This window comes from Urocitellus parryii, chromosome 3 (assembly GCF_045843805.1).
Source record: "Urocitellus parryii isolate mUroPar1 chromosome 3, mUroPar1.hap1, whole genome shotgun sequence".
In the NCBI taxonomy this organism is placed as follows: Eukaryota; Metazoa; Chordata; class Mammalia; order Rodentia; family Sciuridae; genus Urocitellus; species Urocitellus parryii.
Window position 1 is genome coordinate 47,714,134 of NC_135533.1, and position 23,701 is coordinate 47,737,834.

The window sequence follows — 23,701 nt, forward strand, 5'->3', positions numbered from 1 at the left end:
TAAAAATTCATTTGGAACCCGTTTATAATGTTCTCTGACTTTCTTTTAAAATAGATTTACAAGAACAATTAGGTTCTATGCTTCTGACTCAGGTATAACGAATGTTTTCTGTGTTTCTATTTATTTTACTTTATCAAAGAAAAAGTGAAAAAAACTTTTAGAAATATACTTAAGTAAGAAATGATTAAAAAACAATGGAAGTACTTTTAATTCATGTATCTATTAGATGTGCAATCCTCCTATTAAAAAAAAAAGGTTGATATGAGGAATAGCTTCTGGTGAAAACACCTTAAATTGAAAAGCCACTTAGTAACATAATGGACAGGACTTTTGTCCTATTGTGCAGTACATTTTACCCAGCTCTGGGGCAATGACCAGAAAAGATACACTTCTATAGTACCTAAGAGGTATGGACCACCATTTCATATATATGTATATGTTATACAATTTTAAGTAACTTTTTCCAAATTGTTTGATATGAGTCATATATGTATATATATATACATATACATTACATATACATATACATATGTATATCCATTGTATTTAGCAAAACAATTTGTTTCATAAATAATAAACACAGATGCATCTATGCCCTTGAAGGAATTATGCAACTGAAGTCAATAAAACTTTCTTATATTCCAAAGAAAGATGAAAAGGAAAAATATCACCTAAGGCTTTCAAGCAAAATATCACTATGCAAATAATTCTGACATTGGAAATTTTCTTTAGTTTACATTCATGTGCTTAACAGGAGATGGAATAAAATCAAAATAGCTAATTCATTTAATAAAAAAAACAGTCATTTCAGTGAGGCTAAAATCAGTCAAAGGAGTGATTTTGCATTCTATAGATGGATGTTCTTAATTGATTGTTTTACTTTACAATAGTTGATTTTAAAAGAAAAAATGTTCACCTTGGAATTTTTCAGCACACATTTGTATTTTGTCAGTAATGTCTTTGTCTTTCGTTTATAACATCCTCCCTGTTGATAAAAGATGCTCTTGAACAAGTTCTGAATGTGTAATCACAAATAAACAAGATAGGAATAAAATCTCCTCTGAAGTCTATCAATCTTGCCTGTTGAAGTTCAAGGCTTCTCTCATCTTTGACTCCAATGGTGCATTAAGGTTAGAGAGTCGTGTGCATTTATCCCAAGCTCACTGTAATTAGACCTGCAGTGACAGGAGAGTTGTTGTTTTCTTCCCCTCCTACAACTCAAGCACACTTTATATCACTTTTATATTTGTAGAGGAAAAAAAACCCACAAGCGAAACTGGATGTGCATTACCTATTTGGTCATCTGCACGAAATGGTCTGTTCAGAATGTTGAACTGGAAGGAGTAAACAAGGTACTTACCGTGCTGGGTTCACACCCACCATCATCACCATCCTCAGAGCAATCCTCTTGTGCAAATTCCATTTTTCTATTGACGTTGCTAAACAGATGACTCCAATTAGCAGCAGGTGAAAGTCTTTGAAATAAGCAGATGCCACCTGAAATTACAATTAAATTCATGATTATTAATATTGGTGAGGGGAAAAATAACATAGCACAAGAAAGCCATTGTTGGGCTGCTCCTTTGACCTTCAAATAATAGTTTTCTATTTTGTTGAGACATGTCCATGTGTTTGAATACAAATGTAAATATCTTCTCCATTCTTACCCATTAATAATTCTGTCAAGAAAAATATACAGAAAGAAAAGCATATGCAAGTGCTTCTATTTATTTCTCCATCTATAATCTGGAGTTAATTTTTTATGTTTATAGTATAGTGACAATGACTAAGACTTGGGAAAGTCCTGAATCAAGCTCCTACCTATAAATCCCTGAATCACCACCAAACTGCAAATATCCTCTTATGTTTGCTTGGTACTGGGGATGCTTTACCACATCCCTAGTCAGGTTTTATTTATTTATTTTTTGGAGATAGTTCCTCACTAAGTTGCTGAGACTGGCCTCTAATTTGGGATCCTCTTGCCTCAGCCTCCCTAGGTGCTGGGATTACAGTCATGTATCCCCATGCCCAGCTCCAAATGTCCTCACCATCACCCACTATGTCATAACTACAGAGTCCTTCCTTCATATTATGAACGATTTGAACTTCAAAATTATTCATTACAAAACAAACACCCTGAAATGAAGGCCAATATTTTAAGATACTCTCAGGTAACATCATTCAGAGTTTAGCAATATCTGCAGACTCTTTGAGCAACCATTTGTGGCAATGCCCCCAAACACGTTAGGTATATGATTTTTTTTTCAAGAATTGTGTTTTTAAAAAATATAGAATTTTAACAAACCACAGTTTTCTTTTCTGTAGATCTTTCAATGAATGGGCTATTATATGACACATAGTTTTTTGAACTTATTTAATTATAATAAATTTATTTTAAAACTTTTAGTTGAAGAAACTCAAGGGGCTGATGTTCAAAAGAACTGATTTCAGGAGATGCTTGGCAGCACTGAAGCACAAAGCTATGCTGAAAGAAGAGGATTGCTAGAGAAAAGAACCCTTAAAAAATTTAATGATGTCTAGTAGAAGAAATGAGAGAGTTCTAATGATAGAAACCACAAAGGAAAATCAATTCTGATGTTAATTTTGCTATTTTTAATTGTATCTGTATAGCTGACTTGGTTTCAACCAAGAGCAAAAATTGCTGATTACTCTTTAGAATTTAAAATAGACAAGTGGACATATTCTTAACATTTTATGGAATGTCAATTTTGATGTTTTTCAAAGTATATATATACTTTGAAAATATATGCATATATATACACACACATATACATATACATTTACATTTTATAGCAACTGGGTAATAGAAAACACATAACTATATTTAACTTTCATATTATTTATTTATTACTTTAACATTAAAAATGTATTTGCCAGGCAACAAAAAAATGTAAAAGCATAGGATACAGAAATAAATGCTAGAAAACAGGGATGGAACTGGAGGAAATTAAGTGAAATAAGTCAGGCACAGCTCAGTGCCTGTAATCCCAGTGAGTAGGGAGGCTGGGGCAGGTGGATCTTGAATTCAAAGCCAGGCTCAGCAACTTAGTGAGGCCCTGTCTCAGAATAAAGATTAAAAAAGGTTGGAGATGAGGCTCAGTGTTTAAGCACTTCTGGGCTCAATCCCTGGTACAAAAATAAATAAATAAAAGAAAAGAAAAAATAAAAGAAAAATTGTCAGGCACAGAAAGACAAAATTCACAAGTGCTCACTCAAGTGGAAATTAAGAATATTGATTTCATAGATGTAGAGAAGAACAGTGGTCACTAGAAGTAGGAAGGCAGTGGAGAGAGGCAAGTTAGTTAACAGGTACTAAGTACAATTAGAGATGGAGAAATATGTTCTATAAGTTTTAATGCTCTATAGCACCACAGGCTACCTATAGTTCACAAGGATTTATTCCATATTTTATAAATAACTAGAAGAAAGGAATTAGAAGTTTCCAAACACAAAGAAATGATAACTATTTAAGCAGATAAAAATGTGAATTATCCTGATTTGGTCATTACACATACATATGTTGAAATATCAGGCAATTCTATAAATACATACAATATTATGTCTATTAAAAACAAGGAAATTTTCCTAAAGGGCTTTTCTCAACTTGCACTTCTTCAAGCTCAAATGTGCCTTTTTAAATATAATCCATTTTCTTTCCAAGCCATGTTTCTTTTCTCCTTAACATATTGCATTATGGAAATACTATTTGCTTACTTGCCCACTACCTGTCTTTCCTATTTTACTATATGTTCCTTGGGGAACAAAACTCTGTTTTGCTAACCATCACATATTGGTCATCTAGCACGGTTCTAGCACAGAATAGGAATTCAGTAAATAATGCTAACAAATTAGGGAGAGAGGGCAGGAAAGAGACGAGGACCAATCTATGGTCTCAGAGAGCCTAGATTCTGATTGTCCATGTCTGTCTCAGGCTTCTATCCACCTAGCCCTCTCTACCCTTTTCTTTCCATAAGTATTTCCATGTATTAATTTACTCTGGTTTCTAGACTTGCTGACCCTATTCTATGACTTGCTAACTTGGTTCATTCTGTCCCTTTGAGCTTTTCTTCTTGGTCTACTTTGAATCAGCTTTCATCTGCCCTTCTCATAAATGCTGCTATTCTACAAGATTCTTTATAGTCTTCGAGTTTTATGTATTTGATTACCAAGCCTTAGATTCAATTCTGTCTCTGACTAAAATAATGTCTTGCATGTGTACAGTAGGCATTCAATTAATATCTGTTAAATGGATTTGAGGATACCACAATCTTTATATCCTGGCAGGTAAGTCTTCTGAGTTCCAAAATGATAAGTCCATCTAGATACTTCCAGTTGAATTTCCCCAAAATATCTAAATACTGAACATATTCAAAGCGATACTTTTTATTTCCTCCCCATCGTTCAAACATGTTCTTTCTCTCCTGCCCCTTCTATAGTGATAACACTTCCATCTTCTCAGTTGCCTAAATCAGAAACTTCAGTGATTCCCTTTTTACGTCCAATATGTATGTATTCGTCACCAGGTTCAATTATTTCTAGGTCCTTCATATCTTTAAAAATTTGTTCAACTTTCTCTAAAAACATATTACTTCATTATTAAGATCCTCATCATTTCTCACCTTACTGTTACATGATCTGTCCTTTTCTAATTCTTCCAAGATACTGTCACTATCACTTTTCTAAAGGAAAAAATCTAAACACATGATTGACCTTTCTATACTTTTTTAGTAAATTACTTGGCTTCTAAAACCAAATCCATTATTTTTTACATGTCCTACAAAAACACCCAAATGTGGTCCCACTTGCTCCTTCCAGCATATTCTCTATTTCACTTGATTTCTTTTATATAGTTCCCCAAACAGAAATGGTTTAATATTAGCTTGTAATTTAACCTGAATGAGCCTTCCCCGAGTCTTAGCTACTCCTAATCTTCCTTTATGGATGAAATCAGATGTCAGTTCTTCCAAGACTCAGCTTCTTTGAGACTCTACATTTGGCTGGATAGTATTCCCTTGGTCATAACACATTTTAATCTATATGGTGATGATTTATTAATTTAACCATTCCTTCATTGGACTACATTAGTTTGAAGGAAGAATGTATGTTTTCTTGATTATTGTATTTATGGACATAGCACATGTCTGGCACATGCTGTCATTAAACAGATGCTTAATTAATACACTTCACAACTTAAGACACATGTTATTATACAGGAAAAGCAAGTTAAGAAACAGAGCAAGGAAATATCATAGGTGCATGAGAGATATCTCTCCAGGGCATGGCTGAGTGTCAGAATAAGTGGAGTAAATAAACACTTTTTCCTAGGGAACTGGAAAGTCTTTTACCAAGGCCTGATACTCAAGATTACTTTTGAAAGACGAAGAGATATTCCTCTGCCTTTATCTCTTTTGAAATTTGCTCATGTAAATAAGCCCCACTGACTGGTATGGTCTGAATATTGCTTAGTATCCCCCACTACCAATTCACATGTTGTAACCCAAAGTGAACCTAACCTTGGCTCCATTCTTATAAAAGAAGAGGCTTGAGGGTGCTCCTTGTACCATTCACCACAAGATGATGCAGCAATAAGGCAATGTCTTTGGAGCAGAAAGTGAATTCTTACTGTACACCAAATTTACCGGTACCTTGATCTTGGACTTCCCAGCTTCAACAAATTTTTGTTGTTTAAAATACCTAGTTTAATGTAGTTTGTTTTAGCAGTCTGAATGGACCAATGACACTGACTTTATTTTAGCAATAGTCAGAATTTAATGAAAGAATAAATGCAGAATCACTTTTTTATTTTTAATTTTTTTAGTTGTAGTTGGACAAAATACCTTTATTTTATTTATTTATTTTTATGAGGTGCTGAAGATCGAACCCAGCACCTCGAGTGTGCTAGGCGAGTGCTCCACTTGTTGAGCCTCAACCTTGTTGAGCCACAAGCCAGCCCCTGCAGAATCACTTTTAAAAATACAAAGGAACACTGAGAAGCAAACCACTACCGTAGTCCCTCCATATCTATAGTTTCACTTACTGTAATTTCAGAAAGTATTGTCAACTGTAATAGTAAATGGAAAATTTCAGATATAAATAATTCATAATTTTAAAATTGCACACTATTCTGAGTTGTTTGATGAAATCTCATACTGTCTCACTCTATTTTTCCCAGGATTTAAATCATTAATTTATCCAGTGTACCCATGCCTTATATATTACCTGAATGTTAGTCACTTGGTAGCTTTCTCAGTTACCAGATCAACTGTTATGATGTCACTGTGATTCTATTCCAGTAATCCTTCTGTTACTTAATTATTGCCCCAAAGCATGAGTGTACTGCATACTCCAGGGCATAAAACATGGAAGAACAGTTTAACTTTGGAACTATGTGGCAACAATATAGAGCAAATAAGGAAACACACACACACACACACACACACACATATATATATATATAATTACGTATTGGTTTCACTACTATCTGCAAAAGCAGGTATTAGTTTCACTACTATCTGAAATTTCAGGCATTTATTGCAAATCTTGTATATATTTTCCCAGCAGATAAGGGGTAACTACTGCATCAGTAAGTGATTAAACATAGGACTAACTTAAGGGCCATGTGATATTCCTCTGGTGTTTTGGTCATATTTTTTTGCTGCTGTAACTAAAAGACCTGATGAGCACAATTGTAGAAGAGGAAAAGTTCATTCGAGGGCTCACAGTTTCAGAGATTTTAGTCCATAGAAGACCCCTTGGGGCTAGTTGTGAGGCAGAAAGTCATGGCGGAAGAGTGTGGCAGAGGGAAGCCCCTCATATAATGATCAGAAAGCAGAGAGAGCAGTCTCCACTTGCCACATGCAAATATATACCCGAAAGCCCAATTCCCACTTCCTCCAGCCACATCCTACCACTTCCATTACTACTCAGTTAATCCCTAACAGGGGATTAATTCATTGATTTTGCGTTAAGACTCTCACAACCCAATCATTTCTCCTCTAATCTTGCATTGCCTCATACCATGAGCTTTTGGGGGACACCTCCCATCTAAACCATAACATCTGGTAATCTATTTAGCCTATATGAGAATGATCAGACATTGTAAAATGTCCAGAATTTAATGAAAGAATAAATGCAGAATCACTTTTTTTTATTTTTATTTTTTTTAGCTTTAGTTGGACACAATACCTTTATTTTATTTATTTATTTTTATGAGGTGCTGAGGATCAAACCCAGTGCATGGTGTGTGCTAGGTGAGTGCTCCACCGCTGAGTCACAAGCCAGACCCCACAGATAGTAAATATTTTAGACTTTATGATTTCTATTGCAATTAGTCAATTTTCTCATATAACAGAAAAGAGCCAAAGACAATAAATAAATAAATGGTCTTGAATATGTTTAATAAGACTATTTTTTTCTTAAATTAAAGTTAGTCACCAGGCTTGATTTGGTCCTCAGGCCTATATTTTCCCTATATTTTCCTTGATAGACCATGCAAACAAATATAACCTATAAACCAAATGAAATCAATAGTTAAGCCTAAGGAAGAATATTCTCTTTTCCATTGTATTAACCATTCTTTTTAGTTTTCAACAGAGTCAGAATATTTGAGGAAGAACATAAACTACAGACAGATGTGTGTGTTTGTATTTTCCAGGAGTTAATAGAAGAAGATGCTGTTGATTCATAAATGACACTGATAAATAAAACTATTTTCAGGACAAAATTGACATGTCAAGTAAAATACATGATATTTGAAATCTATTTGCAAGATTGACATAGTTATATTTCTATCCCCAAATGGTATTTTATAAGACAAACATGGACTTTTGCAATCATAGCACCTGGCTTCTCTTAAGTCACATAACTTATCAGTTGAGCAACCTTTGTGCAAATCAATAAGTTGTAAACATTAAATAGCATCTTATATCAAGTTAGTGAATTAAAAGAAATGATATTTTCTTAAAAGTGTTTTGTTATAATGCATGTGATTATAAAGTCTATTTTAAGTACTTACTTATGTTGTTTTTCTAAATCCAGTGGTCAGATTTCTATTTTTCATATAAACTGACTGATCATCACATTCAACAAGCAGGATAATTACTTCCTCCTTAAAAATGTACTTCACTTGGATTCCAGGGCCCCACACTTCCTGTTTTTTCTCCTACCTCAATAACCTCTCTTCTCATTTCCTTGGTTAGTACTTTCTCTTCTCACTACTTATTAATGTTGTATTCCCCCAGAACTCTGTTTTTTCTCCTCTTCACTTTTCTACCTTCACTCTCTATAAATGGCCTTAAGTCTTAGGGCTTTAAATTCCATCTATATACTGATGATTGTCAGATCTAATATGTACAGATTAGTTCTCCCTCATGAACTCTGTACTATAGATGAGATATACCCACATGTTTACTCAATAGCTTCACTTAGATATCCAACAAATTTATGTGTATAGCACTTTTCCAGGAGTCAGTTCTTCTATAATAAGTCTGCTGCACTCACAATCCTTCCCATTTCAATTAATGGTAACTCTATTTTCCAGGTGGCAGGCCAAAAACCCTAGGAGGCATTCTTGAATCTCTTCTTTCAATCTTATGCCATGTCCAATCAATCAGGAAAGTCTATTGGTTTTGCCTTCAAAATTTATCAGTAATAGAGACAATATCTCTATAACTACCCTTAGTCTGAATTACCATGGTCTCTTACATAGATCACAATAACCTACTATTTGTCTCCTTCCTTCTACCTTGTTTCTTAATACAGAAGCTTAAGGTATTCTTTTAAAATCAAAGTCAGGAGAGATTTAACACAGTGAATTAGAGGAAGGCTGCATTTCCAGTTGTTCCATGGCTCAGGATTCAAGAAGCAGGAGGACTGCTTCTTAGTGAAGTACTGGCAATCTACTGTTCACAGGGCAGAGATTCACTACAAGTTCACAGGGCAGAGATTCTGCTGCTGAATTAAACTCAGTCAAGTGATAGTGCCCTTTGTTCCACACAAAAACTAACCATGCTCAGACTTCAATGGTACTTGAATGCAAAGAATAAAACAGACAAAATTCCTCAAATAATGACCAAGCCCCAGGTAGAAACAGCTATTTAGGGGCAGATCGTCAGGACCCACTTATGGGATCTACTCCTACAGGGAAAAACAAAGAGAATTAACACCAAAAATGTTGACACCCCAAGTTGTGGTTTGAATATGACATATCCCCCTTAAAAGCTCATGTGTGAGACAATGCAAGAAGATTTGGAGGTGAAATGATTGGGTTATGAGAGCCTTAACCTAATCAGTGCATTAATCCATTGATAGAAATTACTGGGTCTTAACTGTAGGCAGGAAGAATGTGATTGAAGGAGGTAGATCATTGGGGGAATGCCTTTGAGGAATATATTTTGTTGTGGTGAGGAGAGCATTCTCTCTCTCCCTTTCTCTCTCTACCCACCCCATTTCCGGTGCCTTGTCCTCAACTGCTTTCCTCTACCACATTCTTCCACCATGCTGTTCTGCTTCATCTTGGGCCCCAAAGAATGGAGTCAGCTGTACAAGAACTAAGACTTCTGAAATCACGAGCCCCCAAATAAACTTTTCCTTTTCAAATTATTCTTGTCAGGTCTTTTGGTCACAGAAACAAAAAAAAAGCAAATGAGAAACAAGACCAAACTGACCATTAGAAATAAATTAACTCAAAATGGCAGAAATGAATACACATCTGTCTATAATAAACAAACGTTAATGGTTTCACCTCTCCAACCGAAAGACAGAGGCTGGCAGAATGGATTAAAAAACAAGATCAAACTATGCTCTTTGTAAGAGACTCACCTTATAGGCAAACACCGCCACAGGCTGAGAGTACAAAGATAGAAATTTATATATCATGTAAATGGAGGTTGAAAACAAGGAGTAGCTACTGTTATATTCAACAAAGCAGAACACAGGCCACAATTAATCAGAAGAGATCAAAAAGTTCATGTCATAGTCTAAGGGAAAAAAAATCCAACAAGAAGTTGTAACAATCATAATTATGCCCCAAACATTGGCATACCTAACCACAAAAAAAGACGACACTTGAACTAAAGCTTCAGATAGACTAGTACAATAATACTGGATGATTTCCTTTTAAAAAATATTTATTTATTTATTTATTTTTAGGTGTAGATGGACACACCACTATGCCTTTATTTTTATGTGGTTCTGAGGGTCGAACCCGGGTCTCACCCATGCTAGGGAAGTGCTCTACCACTGAACCACAATCCCAGACCAATACTGGATGATTTCAACACACATTTTTCACCATCAGACAGGTAATTCAGACATAAAATCAGTAAGGAACTTTTCAGATATGAAAATATTATAAATAAAATGTACTTAACAGGCATCTATAGAATATTTTATTCAACGGCTGAATATACTTTCTTCTTTGCTAAGAAGAGTTTTACCAAAAATGGAACTTTTACCAAAATAGATTATATTTTAGACTACAAAACAACTTTTATAAAATACAAAATAATAATATAATTCCTTGTATCTTATCAGATCATAATGAAAAGAAATTAGAGATCAGCATCAAAAAACTCCACAGAAACTATATAACCATATGGAGATGGAACAATATACTTTTGAATGATGAATGGGTAATAGAAGAAATCAGGGGAGAAATTTAAAATTTTTAGAATCAAATGGGAATAGAGATACACCAGTAACTCTTGGGCACTATGAAGGCCATTCTAAGAGGAAATTTTATATTTGTGAGTGTCTATATAAGAAAATCAGAAAGATTCCAAATATACAACCTAATGATGCAAGTCAAGACAATTGAAAAAGAAAAATAAAACAATTACAAAACCAGTTGAAGGAAGAAAATAACTAAAATCAGAGTCAAAATCAATGCAATTGAGAACTTAATAATAAGTGGATCAGTGAAATGAAGGGTTGGCTCTTTGAAAAGATAAACAAGATTGATAAGCCCTTATCCAAAATAACAGGGGTGGGAGCGGCAGAGAGAGAGAGACAAGCCTGAAGTTAGTATAATTAGAGATGAAGAAGAAGAAATCACCACAGACATCACAGAATGCAGAGGATCATTAGGCACTACTTTGAAAATTTGTACTCCAATAAATTGCAAAACTTAAAAGAAATGGGTACATCACTCTCCATAGATATGACCTGTCCTGCCTAAATTGACACAAGAGGATGTAGAAAATCTAAACAGACTAATAACTAGCATTGAGATGGAAGCAATAATAAAAAGTCTTCCAACAAAGAAAAATCTAGACCAGATTGATTGTCAACTGATTTTTACAATTTTTGATGTCTACAAGAGCTTTAAAGAAGAGTTAATTTCAATGTTCCTCAAATTATTTCATGAAATAGAAAGGGGTAAAACACTTCCAAATTCATTCTATGAAGCCAGCATCAACTAGATAACAAAAACCAGATAAGGGCACATCAAGTAAAGAAAACCACAGTCCAATATTCCTGATGAAATTAGATGTCAAAATTCTTAATAAAATATTAGCAAATTATATTCAACAAAATATTAAGATTGTACATCATGATAGAGTATATATTATTGTAGGGTTTCCAGGATGGTTTAGCATACACAAATTGATAAATCTAATTCACCACATGAAGACAATTAAAGACAAAATCACATAGTCATCTCAATAGATGCAGAGAATACATCAACAAAATTCAGCATTTATTAATTATAAAAACACTGAAGAAATGAGTAATAAAAGGAGCTTATATCAATGTTATAAAGGCTATCTATTATAAACCCAAAGCTGACATCATAGTGAATGAGGGAAATCTAAAGACAAGGATGTCCACTCTCACAACTCCTATTCAATATAGTACTATAAATTATAGCCAGAGCAATTAGACACAAAAAGGAAATAAAAAGGATAAAAATAGGAAAGGAAGAAGTCAACTTATCATTGTTTACAGACTATATGATCCTATACTAAGACAATCCAAAAAGCTCCACCAGAAGACTGCTATAACTAATAAAAAACAGATTTATCAAAATAGCATATTACACAATAAACATCCAAAATTCAAATATCTTTTCTAAACACCAATAAATCTGCTGAGAAAGAAATTAGGAAAATAATCCTATTCATGAAATCCTCAAAAATATAACTAAGAATAAATCTTACCAAGGAGGTAAAAAGTTTGAAGAATGAAATAGAAAAAGACACAAGAAGATGGAAAAACCTCCAATGTTCATAGATAGGCAGGATTAATATTGTTTAAATGGCTATACTGCCAAAAGCAACATACAGATTCAATGCAATCCCTACCAATGTACCAAACATTCCTCACAGAACTAGAAAAAAAAAGTCCTAAAATTCATTGGAAAGTATAAAAGTCCCAGAATAACCAAAGCAATTCTAAGCAAAAAAAAAAAAAAAATCAATGCTAGAGATATCACAATACCTGACTTCAAATTTCACTATAGACCTAAAGTAACAAAAACTTCATGGTAGTGTTATAAAACAAACACATTGACCGATAGAACAGAATAGAAGACACAAAAAGAAACTCTCCAGTTACAATCATCTGAACCTAGACAATAGGGCCAAAATCATACTCTACAAAAAAAAGGCAGCACTTTTAACAAATTGTGCTTGGAAAACTGTTATCCATACGTAGAATGACACTAAATCCTCATCTCTCACCCTGCACAAGAATCGACTCAATATTGACCAAACACCTAGAAATTAGAACAGAAACTGTAGAACTCCTGGAAGAAAATGTAAGGTCAACACTCCAATATATAGTACAGGTAATAACTTTTTCAAGAGGGCTCCTAAAGCTCAGGAAATAATATCAAAAATTGAGAAATGGGATGGCATCAAATTAAAAAGCTTCTGCATAGCAAAGAAAACAATTGAAAATGTAAAGAAATGTGGGAGAAAATCTTTGCTAGCTACTCTTCTTTTGATATAGGGATTGAACCCAGGGTCACTTAATCAGTAACTCACATCCCCAACCCTTTTTGTTTGTTTATTTTTATCTTGAGACTGGGTTTTGCTATGATGTTGCTCAGGGCATTATTAACTTGCTTAAAGCTGGCTTTAAACTTGTGATCAGGATGATATAATCCTATCATATCATCAGGCCTCAGCCTGCTGAGCCTCCAAGATTACAGGTGTACCTGGCTGCTAGCTACTTTTCTGATAGAGGATTAATGTCTAGAATACATAAAGAACTCAACAACTATAACACTAAAAACCAAAGAGCCCAATTAATCAGTGGGCAAATGAACTAACAAAAGAAAAAAATACACGTGGCCAACAAATATATGAAAAAAAAAAATGTTCAACATGGTTAGCAATTAAGGAAATGCAGATGAAACCTACAATGAAATTAGCTCCGGTCAGAATGGCAGTCATCAAGAATACAAACAATTTGTATACGGGGTAAAAGGGGGAGTTCATAATCCACTTGAATCAAACCGTGTAATATGATGTATTAAGAACTATGTAATGTTATGAACGACCAATAAAAAAAAAATAAATAAATAAAAAAATAAAAAAAAAAAATAAAAAAAAAAGAATACAAACAATAATAAATGCTAAAGAAGATGTAGGGGAAAAAAGGAACACTTACACATTTTGGAGGGAATATATATTAGTACAACCACTATGGAAATCAGTATTCAATTTCCTCAGAAGACTGGGAATAGGGCTGTGGCTGTGGCTCAGTGGTAGAGCACCTGCCTCACATGTATGAGGCGCTGGGTTCGATACTCAGAACCACATAAAAATAAATAAAGATATTAAAAAAAAGACTGGGAATAGAAACACCAATATGACCCAGATATATCACTCCTCATTATTAACTCTAAAGAATTAAGATTGTTATACCCTAGCCATACATGCATACCCAAGTTTATAGCAGCACAACTCACACAATTGCCAAACTATGAAACCAGACTAGGTGTCTGTCAATGGATGAATTAATTAAGAAAATGTGGTGCATATACACAATGGAGTTTTATTCAACCATAAAGAAGAATGAAATTTTGCCATTTGCAGGAAACCGAATGGAACTTAAGAACATTATGTTAAGTGAAACAAACTAAACTCAGAAAGTCAAGGGTCCTATGTTTTCACTCAGAGGTGAAAGCTACTGAGGAAAAAGGAAAAAGGAAGATGGGGGATCTCATGAACACTGAAGGGAGATAAGTAGAAGAGAGAAAAGGGACCAGAGGGAAGGGTGAGAGGAGGGAAAGGGAAAATACTGAGAAATGACAATGGCCAAATTATTGTGTGCATGTATGAATATTTAACACTAAATCCCACATTATGTGTAATCATTATGCAACAATAATAAATATGAGGAAAAAATATCAAAGTCTGAGTAATCATGTCATTTTTCTCTCAAACTCCCCTGAAGGTTTCACTTCATTAAGAGGTAAAACCTAACAATGACTTCCTTTGGCCCTATTTGGCCCAGTCCCTCCTCACATTACCTCCTTGACATCTTCTCTCATTCCTACCTTTACTCATTCTACTCCAGTCATACTGCAGACTTGACCTGCCTGAAGCCCTTTGCCCTGGATGTGCCCCCTTCTGCAGTGGTCATTCTCCAGATACTCAAATGGCTAACCTCTTCATCTCCTGTAAATCTTTGTCCAGTGTCACCATCTCCATGAGATCCACCCCAGCCAATATAAAACGGCTATTCTCTCTGTTCTTCAGTAATATTTTGCATTTTTACTTAGCATTAATTACCTTTCTAACTCAATATTTAATTCATCTATTAATCAGATATCTTGTTTTCTCTTTTTGTTCCCCTAAAAAGTTAGGGATCTTTTGTCTGTTTCTACTTGTTGATGTTTTTTCCAAGTGCCTGGAAATTTCTACCACATAAATATTTACTAAGTAAATATGTAACATAACATTTATATGTATATCATTATTTATATTTACATATACAAATGTGTACATATTTCACATTTATATATACAATTTATCTATAAACGTATTTTCAATAATAATAATAATATTGATACTTCTTATGGAATATCAAATTGGGCACACCACAAATGCTTTGAATTTCAGGTTTAATTCAACAGATATGAGAAGAGTTCAGTATTGGTCGATATTCTTCAACTAGAGTGATGTGCTCAATGAGATATAAGTGTTTAACATTGGCTTGCTAAATCAGTAAAGTAGGGTTAGAACTATGGTGGCCAAAGAGGTATTTAGGGCTCTGAACTTAGGCGAGGCATTAATGACACATTGTCCTATTCAATGACAGGTTTGATATTCAAAGATGCTGAAATAGGATGCAATGATAGTTCAATACTCTCAAAACTGAATATTGAAATTGTTAATAATGCTCATGATATTGTTTGTATCATTGTTTCCCATCAATTTACAACAACTGTTGAGAATGATACAACCATGGGGTATCATTGTTTCACATATGTTACAAAAATGGTGGAGTTGTGTTGCTTTATCATGTCCCACTTTTAGATGATTAAGATGACATGTTAAGGATTGTACAGTAATTAGAACAAATATTGAGTTTTAAGCTAAGGCCTTTAAACTTAATCTCTAGCTCTTCCCAGAATACCCTGAAGCTTTGGTCAACTATTAATGAATTAACGTCATTGACCCTGTCTTGATAAAGGATCACAAGACTGAAAAACTGCCTTCTCCACTAAAATTCCTAACTGTTTTGATCACTGTTAAGCTTTCTAGGTACAGAAAGTCACATAAAGTTTAAAACAAACTTAGGCTGAAATATCAGAGTGGAGATGATAATTTACTTTTACAGCAATCTGAATGTTTCCGGAGTGATCTATTCATTTTTTTTCTCCAGTATCTAAATATTTGCTAATATATATTGAACACTTATTTTGTAAAAACTTCACATTTATTGACTAATTTAAGTCTGAAGTATGGTTGACAAACTAGAGTTAGTTCTGGGAAGTAAAAAAGATGGTGGTGATTTAGTTGAGGGTGTTCAGTTTGAGGATGGAAGTTGTGGTCTAGAAATCTTAAAGACTAGAGGTGGAATGTATAGAGGAAATTATATTAATTTTAAAAACCTAAGCAATATTGTCATGCAAACAAAAGATAAGGTTTATTTGTAGATTCTTAGATGGTACATAATTTAACAAATGAAAGTGACTAAATTTCAGACTTTAGATCAATAAAGCGAAATTGCTTCAAAGTTAAAATTATTTAAGAATGATATGCTTATTAAAAGTGATATGGGTTAGTGAGGCCCATGATTCAGATAACTTTTAAAAACTGAAGGATCTATAAGAGATATTGTGGAAGAGATCCCCACCACAGGTGATAGTGGATCCAGAATTCTCTCCCAGATCTAAGATTCTGGGACTGTTAAGTTAGTATGAGGCTGGCTGGCATCTTTGGTGATAAAGGACTCTTGGGCAGGTTTCCTCAGCTACAGAGATATAATATTGGTACCTGTAAGTTTGAAGTCTGTGGCCCCTGAATACCACAAAGAGGCAGCACATTGGAACATTTAAGACACTCATTTTTTTTTTTTTATCTGATTCTATGGTAGCAGAATGTCAATATGGGGATAAGAGAAACTGAAGTACAGTCCTAGCCATGCTGTCCTCCTAACCAATGTTAATTAGAAAGAAAAGAGCTGTGGTTAGAAGGAGGAAGAAACACAGTAGGAAAAGAAGAGCAGGAAGGATCAGAAATGCAAAATGATTTTGAGTCGAAAATGAAGAATGATAAGACAATCAAGAAGGGAACAGATTGTCTCTCCAGAAAAACTGTAATCAGTGTTAAAAAAAAAAAAAAAATCTTCACCTACATTAAACACAAGCTTGCCTCAAGAGAGCAGTGTTGAACCCAGGAAAAAGACAGAAGTCCAAAGGTGATAAATTTCACTGACTGGCAACTTGAACTTGACCTTTTACCTGAGAACGTTTCAGCTGTGGTTTATTTTTATTTATTTTTTTTTTTTTATGGTTCTGAGATTGAATCCAGGGCCTTGTACAAGCGAGGCAAGCTCTCAACCAACTGAGCTATAGCCTCCGCCCCTCAGCTGTGGTTTACACAGTTGTTTGCTGGGTGTCAGAAGACAGCATGGAGATAGATATTCTGGTTTCATTGCGTTTCATGCTTTTAATGCAAAACTGAATCCATTTTCTTCAGATGGGTACCCTTAGATTGTATAAAGGTAAGAAACAGCTCTCAGCATGAGTAAACTCTTCTCAGCAAGAACAAAATAGAAATAAATACACATGAAAGTTGATTTGCCTTTATCTTTTGAAATGGCAGTTTTCAGAGAAAGAAAATGAGGAAGCTTTTTCTTCATTAAAAACAAAAATTATTCTCCAACACAGTGAGACCAAATTCTGGTGAATAGAACAACTAACTCCTGCAGGATGTGAATGAGTTGCCCCTTTTGTTGGGAGGGAGGCACCAACAATAGATGTCCTAAAGAGAAGATGAGACTTACAATTTTCCTACAGATACATGTGATTCCAGAATTTGAAACTTATGTTTGTTCCCTAGGGAGGGACACATAGGCAGAATCCCAGAGGAAAGGAACAACGGGAAGTTTGAAGGGACTTACATGGAAACTTTATCAACAGAATTACTGCTCCCTTTAAAAGCAGCTTTTCTAAAAAAAAAATAAGCACAAAATAAGGAATCTAATCATGACAACATTTGCAGAAGAACTTACGTGTGTAGAACGCATGATCCCAAACATGGGGAACATTAAACCAGGCAGCAAAGCTGTGACTGACAGAGGTAGAGCTTCTGTGATCCAAAATATGGCTACAACGAAGAGTACGTAGGCACATTCTGCTTCCTGGAAAGAACAGAGGCAAAACCCAAGGTGAAATCAAAAGCCTGGAGAAATCATCATTCAAACCAAAATCACATTTGCCAAATCACAGAAAAAGTAAGACTCTCTCGGAAGATCTCTGCATCTTAGAGTTGCCAGAAAATAATTTTTAGGGGTTTCAAGGGACAGCATTTAATATACATGAAAAACCAAAGACAGAAAAAATAACCCTCATTTCTTTCATTTTTCCATCAGAACAGAACACCATCTGGTTAATTTTCTGGGTTCATGTTTGTGCATTTGGATGTTTGTACTCACCTTCCTTTGGCCTCTAAAATGCATTCCCAATACTGCTGAGCAATAGCCAGGTAATAGCCTTTTCCTTGGGGCAGGACACCTGCCTCTTAATTGCATGCCTGGTTCCTGCTCAGGTAGGACTGATGTACCCCTACCTCTCACCCTTTCTAACTAAAAGAGGGAAAACATCCTAGGGAAATTTTTTGCTGTACTTGATCTCAAAGGAAGAACAATGATAATGAATGGTGGTATGGATAAGCCTGAAATCATCTTCTAAGTAACATGAACCTGGAGGCAAAGAACTTTCTATTCTTCTTTTTGAGAAAGACACCCAAGATCCTAGAGAGACTCAACAGGAATGTGACTTAATAGAATCGGTTGCTTTGGTTGGTATATAACTGTAAGTTTCTGTTTTAGGGCACTGATAAGAAGTGGTTAAAATTCATCATCATGTTTGACTTATATAATTTTGATAAACAATCACTTGGAATGTACTAAGGGATCCATAAAAGCTGGTATCTATTATATGGCTTTGTTTTGCTCTCACACTGCTTGCTCTCTGAAAATTCTGAGTTGCATTTGAAAAATTTACAAAAAAAAAAAATGTTACATGGGTTTCACGAGGTCTTTTATTTAAAGCTTATACAATTTCTAGCTCTGATGCCCTCTGTTTCACCTACCTCAGTCTGAGTCCTTTGGGCTTGGTATTAATCCCCCCAACATTCCTACACTTCCAGTGGGTTTCTAAGAGATTCTTAATAAGCCAGGATTGTGTCATTTCTTTATTGTGTTATCTTTTTAAAGAAAGAATAAAAGTGTTTTGATGTTGACAGTTTCTTACAGAGTCAGCATCTATCGTCTTGACAAATAATAAAACAGCAAAGCAACACTGAGCCTTGACTGTGTCTTCCTAAGATGCTCTCAAAAGAATTTGTGAATGCTAGTTTGATTTTAAATGCCTGTGTAGAAGAAAGGCTGTGCATTTTCTTGTAATGAGAACTCATAGATAACCCAAAATTTGTTCTTACAACTTTGTTTTCTATCATACTTGCATAGAACTTGGATTTCAAAGATAAAATGGACCCTTTTACTGTCTTGCTCCCTCATTACAATGAACCAGCCCCCTGGTACTACTTATTCCCCTGTTATTTTATCCATTAAATCTGAACCTCCACCTCCATCCAATTTCTGCACCCTGAGCAAGGCTGTTCTGAAATGGGATCATTCTGCAAGGATCCATTTTGACTTTGTCATTCCCTTACATACAGCCAGATTAAGGACTGACCATACCACTCACTCTCTGGAACACCAATCTCTACAGGTTTGCCATAATATCAGAGAAATAAACAGAACACATAAGACTAGCTAATTCTGATCCCACATATAACCTCTACAATAGGGGTTGAAACTTCATGTCAACCTGCGTTTCCTTCAGCAAGGAATTCCTCAAATGCTCTGATGGGACAGCTTAATGACAGAATAAAAAGCAAAATTAAAATCATTAAATTATTAGCTATCCTGGACTACTTTAGATTTTAGCTAGCACAGAGCTGACATAAAAACATAGTCTGTGACTTTCAGTTATTTTTGAAAACAATTCAAAATCCTCATCTTGCATTCAGTCTTCTCTACTCTAACAAGACTTATATCAATACTTATCAACACCAACACTCTATTTCTAAGGAGCCTTCTTTTATTTTCCTATGCTTATATTTTTATTAATTTTTTACTTATATATGACAACAGAATGCATTACAATTTTTATTACAAATATAAAGCACACATTTTTCATATCTCTGGTTGCATACAAAATATATTCACACCAATTGGTGTCTTCATGCATGTACTTTGAATAATGATGTCCATAACATTCCACCATCATTTTTAACCCCATGCCCCTTCTCTTCCCCTCCCACCCCTCTGCCCTATCTAAAGTTCCTCTATTCCTATCATGCTCCCCATCCCACTACCACTATGAATCAGCCTCCTTATATCAGAGAAAACATTCAGTATTTGGGTTTTGGGGATTGGCTAACTTCACTTAGCATTGTCTTCTCTAACTTCATCCATTTACAGGCAAATGCCACGATTTTATTCTCTTTTATTGCTGAGTAATATTCCATTGTGTATATATGCCATATTTTTTAATCCATTCATCTATTGAAGGGTATCTAGGTTGGTTCCACAGTTTAACTATTGTGAATCATGCTGCTATAAACATGGATGTGGCTGTGTCCCTGTAGTATGCTGTTTTTAAGTCCTTTGGGAATATACAGAAGAGAGGGATAGTTGGGTCAAATGGTGGTTCCATTCCCAGTTTTCCAAGGAATCTCCATACTGCTTTCCATATTGGCTGCACCAATTTGCAGTCCCACCAGCAGTGTATTAATGTACCTTCCCCCCTCATCCTCATCAACACTTATTGTTGTTTGTATTCCTAATAGCAGCCATTCTGACTGGAGTGAGATGAAATATTAGAGTAGTTTTGATTTGCTTTGTATTTCTCTAATTGCTAGCGATGATGAACATTTTTTTCATATATTTGTTGATTGACTGTATATCATCTTCTGAGAAGTGTCTGTTCAGGTCCTTGGCCTATTTATTGATTGGGTTTTCTTTTATTTTTATTTTTTTGTTGTTTAGCTTTTTGAGTTCTTTACACACCTTTTTTTATACTTGGGTTCTGATCCCTGCTCTTTGTCATGCAAACTTTGAACTCTAACTCAAATGTTCAACTATACAGTAAGCCTTCAGATTCCCTTCTATGCTAGTTTCTGCCGGTTTCTGCCCATATTCTAAACCCTTTGACCTTTTCTTACTACTTGGATAAAGTAGTTGTAAATATAGCAAGAAAATTATATTTGTTTGACTCAGAATGTTTTATTTGTATATGTGTGTATGTATTTACAAACCAGTAGATTTTATATTAAGAATACAGTGAATTTATGGCTTCTTTTTAGAAATGGAGAGATTCAGTTAACACCGAGATCATCTTCTTCCCTGGTGACAATTCTCCTGACCCAAGGAGAGCTTACTCCTGAGAGGCTGGCAGTGTTCTCCAGTTTTACAGAGCAGCACCACGCCACTTCCTACATTCTCTTACCTTCTTGGCTTTTGTCAGCACAGGAGTGAAATCTCTGCTCTTCCTGTAAAACTTTATCTCACCATCCCAGAATCAACACTTATTGCTCACTAGGTACCTTGTGTAATGCTTATGTGGTTCATGAATCAGCAACATCAGCCTGATCCAGGAGCTTGACAAATACAAGGTATCTGGCCCTTTCCTACAAGTATCGAACCAAGATCAGCATGTCAACTCCCCATGTGATTTTTGTCTATGTTAAAGTTTGAGAAGCACGGGGCTACACTCTTATCTAGTCTTCCCTCTCATCTTTAATTCTGGGTCCAGACTCTTGCTTCCAGGTAGTACCCTTCTTCCCAAGCTGAATATCTAGATTTATATAACCCATCTGGAAAATGTGTCCATCTTTCAACATGCAGCTCAGATTTATGCCTGTCTGTAGAGCTTCCCTCAGGCATAGGTGCACATTTTATGTCTTTACATATAAGTTCTATGAGACTATAATGGCATCTGGCTAAAGCACTGTATTTACATCATCCTACAATTGTGGGAATTACTCCATTTTTCCATATCTGAAGGAAACTGAATGTCTAAGAAAGGAGGAAAGCAGAGTTACCTGGGAGTACTCTATTTTTTATTTTTTTAATTAACACATAAATTCTATGCATTCATTATATCCATGATGTTTTGAAGTATATTTCTTTATGTAGATGTGTGTGTGTGTGTGTGTGTGTGTGTGTGTGTGTGTGTAGTGGAATGGCTAAATATAGCTAAATAACATATGCATTACCTCACATTATTATCATTTCTGTGATGAGATCACTTTACTTATGCTGTAATAACATTTTTCAAAAATACAGCATATTATTAACAGTAGCCAATATATTGCACAATAGACCTATTGACCTTATTCCTCCTATCTTTTGAGCAACATTGTCTCAACCCCCTACAACAACCACCCCAGTCTTCTCTACTTCTATGAGAGATCAACTTTTTTTAGATTCCATATATGAGTGAGATCATGCAGTGTTGGTCTTTTTTCATTGTTAAATCAAATACATTTAACATAATTTCCTCCAGATCCATCCAGATTTTCATAAATAAGAGGATTTAATTCCCTTTTGTGAATGGATGTATTCTATTGTATATATGAACCATATTTTCTTTTTTAAAGTATATTTTTAGATATAGTTGGGCACAATACCTTTATTTTATTTGTTTATTTTTATGCAGTGCTGAGGATCGAACCCAGCTCCTCACACATGCTAGGCAAGCACTCTACCACTGAGCCACAATCCCAGCCCAAGAATCATATTTTCTTTATGTTTTTATTCATTGAATATTAGGTTGATTACTAATCTTGCATATTGTGCTGTAATAAATAAGAGAATGCAAATAGCTTTTCTATAAACGAGTTCCATTTCCTTTGGATATATACCCAGTGCCAAGATTACTGCATCATTTTGTAGTCCTGTTTTTAATTTGTTGAGTAACCTTCATAGTGTTTTCTCTGGTGGCTGCACTAAGTCATATTTCCACCAATAGTGTGCAAGAGTTCCCTAATCTCTACATCCTCACCAGAGCTTGTTATCTTTTGTCTTTTTGATAATAGTCTAAAAGAAGTGAAATGATGTCTCGCTGTGGTTTTAACTTGCATTTCCCTAATGATTAGTAGTACTGAGCACTTTTAGTATATCTTTTGGCCATATGTATGTCTTCTTTTGAGAACTGTCCATTCAGGCTCTTTGCCCTGATTTCTTTATTTTCTTACTATTGGATCTTTTGAACTCTTTAAATACTTTGGATATCAACTTCTTACAAATAATAATAAGCCCTAATTAATAATGAGCTTAAGATAATAAACCCTGGTTATTGGTTCATTTTTTCTTACTAATGAGTTGTTTGAGCTCATATGTATTTTGAATACTAACGCTTTATAAGATGCATAGTTTGCAAATATTTTCTCCCATTAATTAGGTTGTCTTTTCACTCTATGGATTGTTTCCTTTGTTGTGCAGAATCTTTTTAATTTGATACAATCCCATTTGCCTAGTTTTGCTATTGTTTCTTATGCTTTTTGTTATTGAATTGATTTTTGTGCATGATGTGAGATAAAGGTCTAATTTTATTCTTCTGCATGTGGATATCCAGTTTTTCCAATACTATTTATTGAAGAGACTATCATTTCCCATGTGGGTTCGGCACCATGGTTGAAAAAAAATTTGTTGTAAATGCAGGGATTTATTTCTGGGTCTCTTTTTCATTCCATTGCTCTATGTGTCTGTTTTTATGCCAGTATCATGCTGTTTGGGTTACTAAAGCTTTATAGTATATTTTGAAGTCAGATAGTATGATGTCTCTAGCTTTGTTCTTTTTGCTGAAGATTACATTGGCTATTCAGGGTCTTTTAGGGATACATATAAATTTTAGAATTGTTTGAGTGTTCTTTAATGAGCAGGATGATCATCTGCCCCAGTTTTCTCAGGACAGTGCTAGTTTATACCT

The 23,701-nt window shown here is 34.7% G+C and overlaps 1 protein-coding gene across 1 annotated transcript in view; it reads right to left on the minus strand.

The window, feature by feature from the left end:
- Slc13a1 (solute carrier family 13 member 1) overlaps positions 1 to 23,701 on the minus strand; it is an 86,225-nt gene that overhangs the window by 49,269 nt on the left and 13,255 nt on the right. The window contains exons 2-3 of the mRNA XM_026388727.2: positions 17,713 to 17,841; positions 1,361 to 1,497 (exon numbers count right to left, since the gene is read on the minus strand). Coding sequence (XP_026244512.2) covers positions 1,361 to 1,497; positions 17,713 to 17,841 — 266 coding nt within the window. The remainder of the gene's footprint in view (positions 1 to 1,360; positions 1,498 to 17,712; positions 17,842 to 23,701) is intronic.